The 13020-nt window shown below is 45.1% G+C and overlaps 2 protein-coding genes across 7 annotated transcripts; one reads left to right on the plus strand and one right to left on the minus strand.

Annotated features, from left to right (window-relative positions):
• The first annotated feature begins 503 nt into the window (after positions 1-503).
• LOC123164358 (uncharacterized) lies at positions 504-6530 on the plus strand. Of its 5 annotated transcripts, none has more exons than XR_006482338.1 (7): positions 510-524; positions 601-926; positions 1047-1274; positions 2611-4073; positions 4773-5760; positions 5841-5935; positions 6010-6524. XR_006482338.1 is itself a non-coding variant. In XM_044581790.1 (2 exons), the coding sequence occupies exons 1-2, from the start codon at positions 3972-3974 to the stop codon at positions 5274-5276; spliced, it is 606 nt and encodes a 201-aa protein (XP_044437725.1). In that variant the 5' UTR covers positions 3440-3971; the 3' UTR covers positions 5277-5427. The 5 variants fall into 5 exon arrangements, 1 of the variants encoding a protein (XP_044437725.1); XR_006482339.1 differs by having other exon boundaries at positions 521-926; positions 2611-2815; positions 3921-4073; positions 6010-6528; XR_006482337.1 differs by having other exon boundaries at positions 504-926.
• Positions 6531-7969: 1439 nt separating this feature from the next.
• On the minus strand, positions 7970-11643 carry LOC123166823 (probable peroxygenase 5). 2 transcript variants are annotated; one of them, XM_044584630.1, is made up of 6 exons: positions 11390-11643; positions 11121-11258; positions 10902-10987; positions 9343-9443; positions 8451-8576; positions 7970-8357 (listed from the first exon to the last, which is right to left on the minus strand). In XM_044584630.1, exons 1-6 carry the CDS (start codon positions 11415-11417, stop codon positions 8198-8200), a joined length of 639 nt encoding a protein of 212 aa, XP_044440565.1. In that variant the 5' UTR covers positions 11418-11643; the 3' UTR covers positions 7970-8197. The 2 variants fall into 2 exon arrangements, with proteins under 2 accessions (XP_044440565.1, XP_044440564.1); XM_044584629.1 differs by having other exon boundaries at positions 11121-11555.
• Positions 11644-13020: the final 1377 nt, after the last annotated feature.

Here is a 13020-nt window from a genome sequence, read left to right on the forward strand (position 1 = left end):
ACATGTCCCCCTTAATAAGAAAGCTATGTGACGGTGAATGCGCATCCAACAGATGGCAATGCATGACCCTGTTTAAATAGCTCAGGGAAGAGCCAGAGATGAAGATGTTCACTATGTGGTACTTACCCATGTTTGTTAGTAGGTGTACTTGTCCTTGATCTTGGTAGTGAGAAATTATGGTGACGTGGTAGATGTGTCCTCTCATGTTTGTTAGTAGGTACTTGTCCTTGATCTTGGTTTCAACGACCAGCTTTTTCTTTCATGCAGATTTGTTATTTTTTGGCAATTATGAGAGATGATATCGGTAGGCGTAGATAGAGAAGAAAACGAAGCCACATGCTGCATCCCTTCTTTGTGGTGGTCCTTGTGTTTGCTTGGCAAAAACTCAACCACAATTTAATAGAAAGCAGGCTGGAACAATAAATAAAAAACATAAACTGGAGAACTGTTTATTAGTTCCCATGTTATAGTAGTAATATATGTCCAACTCTACGTGGACGCGGCTGTTCTGCTCGCGAGCACAGGTGAGCACTTTATCGAGACCAGTCGATACCGCATTGGGATTGTGTCGTTGAATTACTGAGCCAGCGCGTCGAGCAGTGTTAAATCGCGAGGGGAGGGAATACAGTATACTGCCGCCTCGTACACCGCGTCGGGACGGAGCCCGCGGATGGCGCCGTGACGGGATTTCCCCTGAGCCGTGGCTCGGGGCGTCAGCGGATTCCCTGATCCTTTGCTCAGGAAATCGAATCTCCGTCAGTCGGCGCTGGGCAGGCCAGTAAATGGCTACTATGACAAACAGCGCCGCTGTCTCCCACCTCTCGCCAATCTTTCTTGTGTCCGCCATTGACGCCGTCCGAGATCTGCGGAAGGAGTTCACGGCGGCGAGTTTCGTGGATGGAGTTCCTGATGCAACCAATTAGGAGGTAAGGCAAAAATCCCTCACCCCCGGTCCTCTTGCCCCGCCCCCAATCCGTTGTCCACAGTGATTATGCTTGTTCATTGTGTAACTGGTCCTGATCCAGAATGGATTTGCTGAACTGCAGGTCCGCGGTGATGGAGGAGGTGAATGACAACCAGCTGCCAATGGAGCCGGTGCACTACCCAGCGGTTGCGACAGCAACGGAGGAGCTGTCCCCCATGGCCGCTGTAAGCGTTGACCGGCAGATCTGTGCGGCGGATGGGGCCGTTGCGGCGGAGGGGAATGATGAACCGCAGGCGTCTGAGCAATCTATTGGCTAGGTTGATCCAAAAACACCAGGCTGGAATCGCAGGTAACCTCTGTCTGTACTAGTTCTTGCACTGGAGACTGTTCTGTTCTGCTCTAGGATGCATAGACATATAGGAAAAAAATCGAATCCCTGGGGAGATGTCTCTATCCGACGAAGCAAATAACGAATCATTTGTCATGCCCTAAGGCTACAGCAGTACAATCTTCTGTGTTCTGCCTTGCCTCAACACGGCTTTCCGATGTCGAACTGACAACTCGGACATCTTACAAGGTGGAATTTCACAAAAAATATGTATATGTCAGTACCACTATTATTTTCACAGGTGCCATCTAATTGATGGGAATTGTGTTCATCACTTACTGTTGATTTCAGTTTCAAACTTTAGACATGTGTTAGTCCCCCCGTGATCAACTGCTTCATCCCTAGCGTTGGCATCTACATTACCCCATCACTACTGTCAAATTCCATGTACAATATTTCTTGTTGTGATCAACGTTTACCCACATATAGCACCGACACTGACCTGGCTCTTCTGGAGGCTCCACTGGTAGTTCAACCATGTGAGTCGCAGGCACACTTGTCACCAAATCGATGATAGCCACCTCCATCTCTGCACCACTTGCAAATTGTCAGTTCATACATTTTCATACATGTTTATAGTTCAACTGTTTCTTATCCATTGCTAAAATTCCCTTTTTACAGATATGATTCATTTATTCATTTTGGCTTGTTCATCAGTTAACTGCAACAAGATAACAACATTATATTTCATACTACCCAGATAAAAATATATTAGTTCATAACAATCCAATACAAGACCAGAGACAAAATGACAACATCAGTTAAGCTTTGTTGTGCTTTATCCCAAACTTCCGGCACATATTACCCAAATAATTGAAATGCCTAAATCTTTCCTATGCTATCAACGGGGAAGATGAATCCCCAAGCGCTGGGGTGTAACAAGAAGCTAGTGAAGGGCAACTTGCATCACATCATAGATTCAGGGATTTAGGAAGTAAAACTAATCATGACTGAAGAAATCCTACAGTTAGAGGAAGTGCCGATTGGTCTCTGCATTCAGAAAAAGCATGCTATACTGTGCTTGCAGGCTGATTGCTCTCTGCATTCAGAAATTTCATGCTATATGTGCCTATTTTTGCAGGCTGATTGCTCTCTGCATTCTGAAAATTCATGCTATATGTGCCTGTGTTTGCAGGCTGATTGCTCTTTGCATTCTGAAAATTCATGCTATATGTGCATGTGTTTGCAGGCTGATTGCTCTCTGCATTCTGAAAATTTATGCTACATGTGCCTGTGTCTGCAGGCTGATTGCTCTGTGCATTCAGAAAATTTATGCAATGTATGCCTGTGTTTGCAGCCTTAGGATTGGTGCTGCCGCACCGAGCAGAACACCATGCCCAAATCGAATCAGTGCGTTTGAGAAGGAAGTCAGGTGTTGCGGAGAGAACCCAGCTGAAAACGTGATCACACCGGTTCTCGGTACTAGTTTCGACTCTTTGGGCGAAACATACGACTTGTGTGTACATGTAGGTGGATATCATCCGGAAAGCACGGTAAAACTGGTGCGTCGTCCTTGTGTACCATTTGAGATGATGTTATGTCGTACTTCAGCAAGTCAGCAGATAACTGCTTCTGTATTGACACCGTGTGCAAGAATCGGACAACACCAGAGTCTGCTTGACATAAAAGTCATAAGTTAGTGCAGATAAAAGCGCGTCAAATGAAATCAACAACTGTCATAAGCTTAGTTGGGAGCTTGAAACTAGAGAGTGAAGGTCTTACTGAGAATTCAGGTTCAATAGGGTGCCTCCAGCTTAAATAAGGGTTTTCGGTTTCTGCTTCATCATGTCAAGTTGGACGTGGCCTCGTGCAGTTGCGAGGTGCGAGAGGCAACGAGCATTTATTTCCTTCAAGAGGACTGTGATCTCATTTTTTTAATTTACGTCTTCAATATCTGCCTTTTTAGTTATTCTCTTCATTTTTGGTATGACCATAGTTAGTCTCTTTCAGATATTTTAGGCTCTAATTATTCGTTTTTATTTATTTAGTTACCCATTTCTGTTAGTGTTCAGTTTTTATGTTCATTGCTCTATCTGCAATTTACATGAGCGAACTTTCTCAGTCCTCACTCTTTATTCGTTAGTCCATGTTCGGTCCCTCATTTTTTCCTTTTTCTTTTTTAGCAGTTTATGTTGCATGCTCATCGGTGAGCCTGTCAACATCAGAGGGAGAGGGGAGAAGTTGAGCGGTACTCTTGGTTCAGATGTTTTCCTTAGCAATCGTTTGACGCAGAGCGTTCTGTCTTTCATTTTAAGGACGTTGCAACCTAACATGCATGATTCGGAAAGGGATAACATAATGGCTGGCATTCTGTAAACTTTTTGTCGAATTGTTAGTAAACTTTTGATAGAGCCTAAATATCAGTATTTTTTCCCTTTTTAGATTTCTTTAGTTTAATTCGTTGTTCTTCTTTTAGTCATATTGTTCTTTTATTTGATCAGTGGTTGTCAGTATTGTCGTTTCTTCAGTCTATATTCAGTTTATGTGTTTTCAGTCTGTATTCAGTTTATGTGTTTTCAGTCTATTATTCACTTTATCATTTCAGTTTTTAAGTCTTCATTTTATTTTCTTCATCATTCTGATCCCGTGGATTGAATGAGGTTTCAGTGGCGTCAAATTGCACCATGATCAGATACATGCTGTGAAATCATATTTTGCATGGGGGCACCAAGAAGCCTGCGGCGTGGCTCAAGCGGTGTCACTTCCAGTGGCTATAGCAACCAAAAACCAAAAGCCCTCTATATTCTGATGGCAAAGCTGGTAAGCATCTCAATAACAATAGAGCTTACCACCATGACGTGTACGTGTGCATTTTAAAAATGTGAGGCTAAGGTCAACCATCACCCTAAAATTTTGGTACAATTTTTCTGTATATAGCGCACACTATGTTTCTCTGTCACTAACCACCTGAAATTTATGTACAACTATTCAGTTCTTGGTTGCTCATTTTTATTGTTTGATGGATTTCTTCTTGACAAGCCTTTACGAATCTACTCTGCTTTTCTGGATAGGCCAAAAACAAAGTTTGAGTATTTCTTGCTTCAGTAGATTATTGAATGAGGTGTCAGTGCCGATTGAGAAAAACAGAGAAATGCTAGTTCTCACTCAGTACCCATAAGGATCGGCACCCAAGTCTCAGCTTTCAGTCTTCATTCTTTTTTCAGTATTTCTTGCTTCAGTACATTATTTTTTCTCTTACTACAATTCTTTGTTCTTTTCAGTCCGAAAAGGTGACCTTAGCAGCACAACTAAACTCCCCCCCCCCCCCCCCCCTCAGCTCTCAAACTGCAGCCTAATTTTGCTGTCAGTTCTCTGTTTTTGATTTGGATCTGATATGGTTAGTCCTATCTAGTTTTTTTGTATCTGCTATGGCTAGTCATAACTACTTCCATCTTTTAACGGCAGTCCTAGTTTTGTTGCTACCGGCTGACATCTTCCTTTTCTTTCTCGTTTTATCAGATGTATGTATCCCACGGGGCATCACATAAATTACCATTCAAGGTAGGTTCCAGTCTGCAGATCGCGAGGGACGGTATGGCTGGAATACGCTTGGTAACAGGGAGCATTACCACTGCTGCGTACAAGACCTCTAAGGAAGACCATCTCGTCAATAAGCTACGAGAACAAGGGCCATTAGTTTTTGCAAGTGGAGATGCAACCATTGGAAACCAGAACGATGATGCTACTTCGGCAAATGAGACTGGGAACAGGCTCGCTGGATGTTGGCGCCAAAGAAGCCAAAAGAGATGGGTCGCCCAACAACTAGCCAAGAGAAGGCGCCGTACGAGGGGCTCAGCAAACGGACAAGCTTCTGCACGATATGTTGCCAGCAGGGGCACAAGAGGACAACCTGATATCCCCAAGCCAGTTTGTAAACCAGTGCGGCACAAAAACTGCGGCGTTGAAGGTCACAAACGAAACAACTGCCGCAAAGTAGGTGATCTGCGGCTAAACAACATGTGATGATTTGTGTTGCTAATGTATGTGTTTGTATGTTGTTTTCAGGCGTACTGTCTGTCTTTGTATACAGAGTGGTGTACATATGGTTGTTGATCTGTCTTGGTGATTCTGTGAAGTGCATTTCCCATTGCCAACATGGTTTCTGTTGGCTGAATTTTTTACTGAGACAATCTGGTTATCTTTGGCTGCTAGATGGGCAATTGTGCTAAATGCTGGACAAGTGCATGCCTGTGTGAGGCCGTGCGCCCAGTGCTTGGCCGATCCATTTCTAATTGCACTACAAGAGCAGGGAAAACAGAGGAGCAATTACATAAGCGTTCCTCCACCATGCGTGCCCCATCTGACCGATCCATCCCTTTTCGTTTAGGTAGAAAAGACTGAATACTACAGGGCAGTTCTTGCCATGGCTCTGACCGTGCTATCCCTATGGGCGTCTGGCATTACAAAATCAGATGCAACTCGCAAGCTGGATGAAGTATCCGCAGAGGTGATTCCCCTTGCGCTGTAAACTCTGTTGTAGCATGAATTGGCAGGAACTTCTATTTAAGTTGTACAGCTCGCGTGCAGGGTTCAGTTGAGCTGAAAGTTCAGTAAACCAGCCTGTAGGACTACAAGTTGTTACGCTGACTTCATCTTCGGGAGTGTCTGCTGTCTTTGAGCAGGTAAGAAGATTCAGTCCACCCATTAATTCTGTTCCTGATTTTTCTCCTTGCTTATCTTGACGAGTTTCCTGCAGGAGACATGCCATGCAACCGCAGATCTGGAGACATAAGAGATGGGCCCGCAGGACGAAGTGCAGATGCAGGCGCTCCGCGCGGTGGATGAACGGTGCAGAGAACACGATCCGGAAAAGCATGATTAGCTGCTGTGTGAGCTTGCCGAGCCCCGAGCTTGAAGACGGCGAGCAGTCTACGGCTGGGGCGTGCGGCGACTGGAGATAGCTGCCGTCGTTGGTCCAGAATCAGCGAGTTAGCGGCCCAGTCCGTGACGCTGTACCAATGGCCGTTTGCTAGAAGTGGGCCAATATAACTGTTCATTAATAGATATACGGCAGTAATACGTGGGCCTGTATGCGTCAGAATGGGAATCTCGAAGATCACGGGCGGGAGGGATATCGCGAGCACCTACGATCGCGCTCAGAAGAGCACTTTCGCAGCTCTACTAGCTTCTATGTTTCTGTAAAAAGAATTACTGGCTGCTAAACAGACTCTGCGCTGATGAACTTACAAAACTGAAATTCAGTCGTACACCACGCGATTCAAGCAAGAGTAACAATACCTTGTAAATAAACAACGAAAGGAAACATAAACTGGAAACAAATTCAGTCTTACACCACGCGTTGCAAGGATACACTTACAAATAGGCTCTCAATTCTCAGCATCAGACTTTTCAGGTGTGGGCATGTTTCTTGCATGTCTCCTCAAACTTTTCAGGAACAAACCAGCCATCTTAATCTGTTGCATTTGTTTTGTACATCTAGATAAGACATGTGGTCTTATTTTTAGTCTTACATAAATTAGTTCAAGAAAATGAGAACAGTGACAGGCATCAGGCAATACCTCATACCTGTGCATTTGTTCTTCCATTTATTTAATCAGATATGCTAATGTCATTTGTCAATATCACGTTGGATTTTCCTACGTGAGGGCATCCTATGATCTGCATGCTGGTCCTAAACAACCGATGAATATTAGTGCCACCCCATCCACCTCATGTGCTTCACATTAAATTAAATCTTATGCCACATGACGCAGCGTGGCACTCACTTTGCTCGAGACAAAGGGGGAAGAGAACAAAGACAACACACCACTCTCACCTTCTTCCCTTGACTTTTTTGTTTCATATTGAGGAGGTGGTTCGGCAGTTGTGTATCCATGTCGAACAAAGTTTTACAATTATGTTGTTCTATTACTAACTCGTATCTATCTCTTCACATTTGCACATTCTTTTTTTATATTGTCATATACATTATTTGCTATGTTTCTAGGCAATTGTACTAGTAGCAGTTAAACAAAGCGCACCTCGAGATGTGTTCACACCTTCACGGTTGCATGCACTAGCTAGTTCAACCAAAAGCCATTTATCTCTCGTGTGGCTCCCTCAGGACTAATTGTGGGCTATAATTTTTTATTAAGTTGCGCTAGCTGGTCTCGGGGTATCTGAACTAGCCTCTGTTCTCACAAAAGATCAAGCTGAAAGGGAAAGGATGGAGAATGCGGTTATACTTCAATATAGTCTGTGTTGTGCAGTAGAAATAAACAGTAAAATGTTGTGGTGAAACTAAGCACCAATCTAATGTAAAAGCAATAAAATTCAATGCCTCTTTGGTTTGTAAGATTTGAAATATAGGGAATATACTAGAATAGGATGTCATAACATTGGAGATTCTACATGGATAAAAAAATACAATAATTGCACCATATGAAAAATACAGGAACATTTTAGAGATTTATGTCTTCTTTGGAGGACTCGTTCTTTTGAACCAAATAGATTTTATATAGAAAAAACTTACTGTATGAACCGAAATCCTATGGAATTCCTTTGAACCATAAAGTCCTCAAATTTTTTGCCAGTGACAAATGGTAAAGTGCAACAATGGGACAAGGATCATGAGGTGATGCCGCTGCGCGCCACATGGTCCGTACAACTTGTTGCATGAAGTTGAATGTTTGTGGAGACATAAAACAAAGCACTACTAAAGTCAAAACTTTTTAGTAATCGAAAATGTCAACTGAAAACATCATATTTGGTAAACAAATGCGATATCTAGACAAACAGGCTTTGAATTCTCATTCCATAAAAGAACAAGCAAACACACGAAATCAAATCACAACATTAATTTACAGAACCATACTCGCAAGCACACCATAATTTACGCATACTTGCGCATAATCACAAATAAGAGGGTATTGGGATAGTTTTCATCATTTCTTCTTGGCAGATTCTTTAGCTTGCTTCCTCTCTTGCTCCAACTTCACAAACAGGCTGCCATCGTAGACCGCCCTGACGGTCTCCTTGTGAAGAAATCCCTCCTTATCTTTGCACAGCGAGTAGAGAACCTTCCACTCTGTGAAGCCACCCACTCTGCAGTGTTGGTTCCAGAAGAGGAAAGGAAAATGAGCTAAAGAGCACAACTTATATTTCCATTGTTCATACTCGACATGAATCAGAACTTACCGTCCTTTCAAATCGTTCGGCTCCCTGTTTGCTTGAAGCAACTCATTCAGTTCTTTGCCTGTCAGGGCATCAGGCCTGGTGTGAGCATGCTTTTTGAATATCTCTTCAAACTTTTCAGGAACAAACCTGCAAGTTAGATAGACTGTAAGGTTCGCACGTATGCACCCATGTTGCATTATCTTTGTACGTCTAGACAAGACCTATGCTTTAGAGTTGTGTTGCTATCTTCATTTTTTTTAGTTACCATTGAGTGGTGCAACTTATTGGTTGTTCAACTTCTCTACATGTCGTAGCAACATTGTTCTATGCCACAATACGTTAACCAATCTCATGCGACTCACATTGGCCAGTAGTTTACTGTTAAGTGTGTGGCACTGTGGCATCTCTGCCTTGAGAGTTTGGACAAAGGGGGGGAAAGAACAAAGACAACGCAACACTCCCAACTGCTTCCCTTAACATTATGTTTCAGACCAAGAGGTGGCTTGACAGTCATGCATCCATATCATAAGGCGGCACGACTACTTTAGATTCTTTTAGGTTTTATTAGGGAGTTGGGACTAACATCTATTTCACTCTCTCTCTACAATACTTTGCAAGTAATTAGCTGATCTTTTTTTTAGTTCAGCTAGTAGTATATATCTTCGCTAATAAAGAAAATACTCCTACGTAAAACATACATGATATTTTAGATAGACTAGTCTTCACGAACTATCTTTGATCGCTACCATTATTTGAACAGTATCATCTTCATTTGACCAATCTGAATATTTATATTTCGATACTCCAAGTTAGAGAGTTTAATCACATGGTTTGTAGGATAGCATCTACTTAATTTGAAATAGAGGTAGGGCGGCGATGTGCACATAAACAAATATGAGATGGCAGCTAGTACCTTCCATTGGCATCGTACACGCCCGAATCGCTCCCATGCTTGCCCTTGTGGATGTTCTTTACGTAGATCGGAAACTTGAAAGCACCAACCTTCATGTTCTCCTACAGCAGTAACGACACACGAGGATTAATAATGAACGGAAAACCCTAGCCAATCAGCACCTCTTTGCACCTGAATCAGTCCCCATTTCCTGCTGTAAAGACTAAAGAGATGAACGATCAACTGAAATTAAAGCCTGACAGTGTGCTCCTTTGTTCAGTGTTTTCGCTTTCTTTTCTGAAAAAGTAGGGGTGAATAATGCATCTTTTCTTGTTGTGATATCTGTTGGCGTGTGCATGTCCTCACGCTAAGAATATATCTTCTGGTTTTTGGCCAGAAGTTGTCTAGTCATAAGGCACTCTGTCGAATACTCTGAAGTCTGAACCAAGATCGACCGTGGCAGTTGCATCATCTTTTAGTCACCTTACCCGATTTACTCCCATCATACTTTGATCAGTCCGGGAAGGCAATACATTTCATCTCTTTTGGGAGCAGCAATGGTTAATTTTCTAGATGGTCATGTGAGAAACTGGTCTACGAAAGAGATATATAATACACCGTTGGGCCAATTTAAAGTATAGGATGTACTTGCATTGCATGTTACCATTGCCTGCTTAGAATAAGCAAAGCGCAATAGATCACGCTAAAGTTTCTTTGTCTCGTTGTAGTAGAAAGGAACAATGTATAGCTAAATCATTGGCTATTCATTTCTCTTTGCGACTGAACCCATGCTGCATGAACTAACATGTTCATGTGCGTCTCAGCGCATATGCACATTCTGTGATTAACTTATTGACCTGGCCATGTGTTTGTAGTGATGAGATAGTCGTATACGAACCGCGTATGTGTGTTTTAGTAATGCCTGTTGCCAAGCCATTTGTAGATCTCGACGCCGTTTAGTTACGAGCCCTTTGACCAATGAGCAACTAGCTTTTGAATCTCGTACAGCCGTTTATTTATACTGCCCTCCATCTAAATCAAGCAACTCTGTTCGTGTACTGCTGGAAATTTTTTAACCAACCATGCGAAAGTAGTGAATTCATGCTCGGGTGACTAAGTTTCTTGCGGTGGAACCTGTCCATCTGAGCTTAAGTTGTAGACTTTGGCACGGGTGATTGTATTTTACAAGATTTATTTTAAATCTTTCCGGGGCTGTTCTGTCAGCGGCATGGCGTGCTACTCAACTACAAGGTGTCAGTGGCGACTTCGTCGACCTCAAGGTAGGTCGGTTTGGTCTCACAAGATGTTCATAGGGGTATTGATGTGCGTGTCTGCATTCATAGGGGTGAGCGTGCATGTTTGTGTGTGCGTGTGTGAATATGTGTTTGCACCGTGTTTCTAAAAGTACCCACGTTAACTCCGAAAGCAACTAGACATGACAAAGGCAACCCAAACTTTGCCCCACAACTGCACCCACAACAGTACTGTAACAGGGTACGCATCTCAATCATGCACAGAAAGATCGATCATGGAGAGAAAAAGAAAAACAGAAAAACAGAGAGGTTTTTTTGCGTGCATACCGGTATGGTCTTGGGACCGAGCAGTCCGTTGATGAAGACGGCGCTGAAGGCGGACAGCGCGACGCCGCACCCGATCGCGCGGAACCCTGCAAACCCAACCAACCGCATCGTCAGTTTTCGATCGCGAGAGTAATCCGGAACGAACTGTGCCGTTTCTCGTGTGATTTCTGCTGTAAAGCGAGTGTGAGTGTGCTGTGTGCCCGCCACGTAAGTAGGTACCCTCGTAGGTCTCGGAGGGGTGGATGACGCCGTCCTTGTTCCGGTCGAAGAAGGCGACGTGCTTCTGCAGCGGCGTCAGCTCGTGGTTGTACACGTCCGCCATGGAGGACGGCTCCTCCTTCTCCTTGGGCTGCCCACCTGGCCGCAGCACACAGAGGAGCACGATGGTGAGCAGGAGCGCCAGGGGCTTGCCGCCGCCCCACAGAGCGTGAAGAAACAGAGCCATGGCGGTCTCTCAATATAACTGTCCGGGAGGTCGAACTAAGTACCTGCGGTGACCGCGGACTTGGACGCCATGGATTCCAACGAGACGGGGGGAAAGGTTGCGAGGAGGGAGAAGTAGTGATGCCAAGGTGGTGAGGCCGGGGATATAAACGGAGAGCGGTTGCGAATGCGATGGGTGGCTTGTGGGTGGTGTACTGGTATCCACGGCGCGCGTTCGTGGGGTATATATGCAGGCGATGTGCTCGACGGAATGCGCGCGTGGGCCCCTCGCCAGGCTAACACGCACAGAGACACAGCCCTTAATTACCAGTTTCTCTCGTCTTCGCGAATATATCCCCGTCGGTTTCCTACCTCTGTCTGACGTCGCACCGCACCCCTTGGAGTTGGAGTTGGAGTTGGAATTGGAATTGGAAGGAAGCTGGCCGACGTCGCGCGCGACGACGATACGCGGCCGCCCGCCGTGCCCGTGAACGCGGCGTGCTCTTCCGTCACTGATAAGTAAACGAAAGGAGAGCGGTGATTGATTTCTTGTGGATCTCGCGTGTATCTTCCGAAAACAACAACAAAAAAAAGACTGTCGCGTGATCACCTGTGCTCAGATCGAGTGACTTCGCGGTGTCGCGGAAGCGAGACTTGCTTTGCTTAATTACGACTCGCGCATTGACGCATGGGGTGAGTCGCGCGCGCGCGTGTTCCGCCCTTTTGATGTGAGGGCTGGAGGAGTAAAAAAAAATTTCTAACGAAGACATCAGATGCGTCCGGCTTTAAATTAATAAAGCCCCAACAGGCAGCGTAGCATAACACCAAGTCTTAGTACAACACAAAAAGCCATTCCGGCCCTCGCCAATAGGACAACCCACGCAGTTCAGGCGAAACTTAACAAGCCACTAGCGGATTACAAGGCAGAGCCCGTACTGAGCGCGCAGGCTCGTCAAGCATCAAAAGGGACCACGGCCAGAACCGTAGTCAAGGCTCCCTAGCCATCACGTACACTTGCATCAGACGTTGTTGGGCAGTCTTGATCATCTCAGCATCCTTGCGCCTCCTCAACGGAGTCCACTGCTGCAAGAGGAGGTTGCATTTGAAGATAATATTAGCCGGATGTGTTGGAAAGCATCCCTCGATAGTGAATTTGTTTCTAGTTAGCCACATGGCCCAGAGTAGTGCCCCTACACAACTCCACATAACCCGATTCACATGACCCTGAATCGCATCTAAAAGCTGGATAAGCTCCGCAGCCGATCGCGGGTCCCATTGGACACCCGCCGCGGTCCGAACCGCGCTCCACGCAAACCTCGCAAGAGGACATCGAAAGAACACATGATTGGCATCCTCTGGTTCCTCGCACAGCGCACACGGGCCGGTGGCCGGTCCGTTTCGTTTGGCCACGTTCAAGGAGGTGGGCAGTTTATCACGAAACATTTGCCAAAGAAAGAGTTTGATCTTCAGAGGCAGCCGCGCTTTCCACAACCCTGCACAGCCGCGCTTTCCACAACCCTGCAATCACGAGTTGTGCCGGCCTTCGACACAACTTGCGATATAAGGAGTTAACCGTGAACTTACCCGAGCTGGTGAGCGCCCAGCTCACCGTGTCAGGTTGGTCCGATAGGCCTATTGGGTCAATCAACTGCAGCAAGGCCGCAAGGCTAGTTTGCTCTTGCTCGTTGAGTTCCCG

This window comes from Triticum aestivum, chromosome 7D (genome assembly GCF_018294505.1).
Source record: "Triticum aestivum cultivar Chinese Spring chromosome 7D, IWGSC CS RefSeq v2.1, whole genome shotgun sequence".
Lineage (NCBI taxonomy): Eukaryota > Viridiplantae > Streptophyta > Magnoliopsida > Poales > Poaceae > Triticum > Triticum aestivum.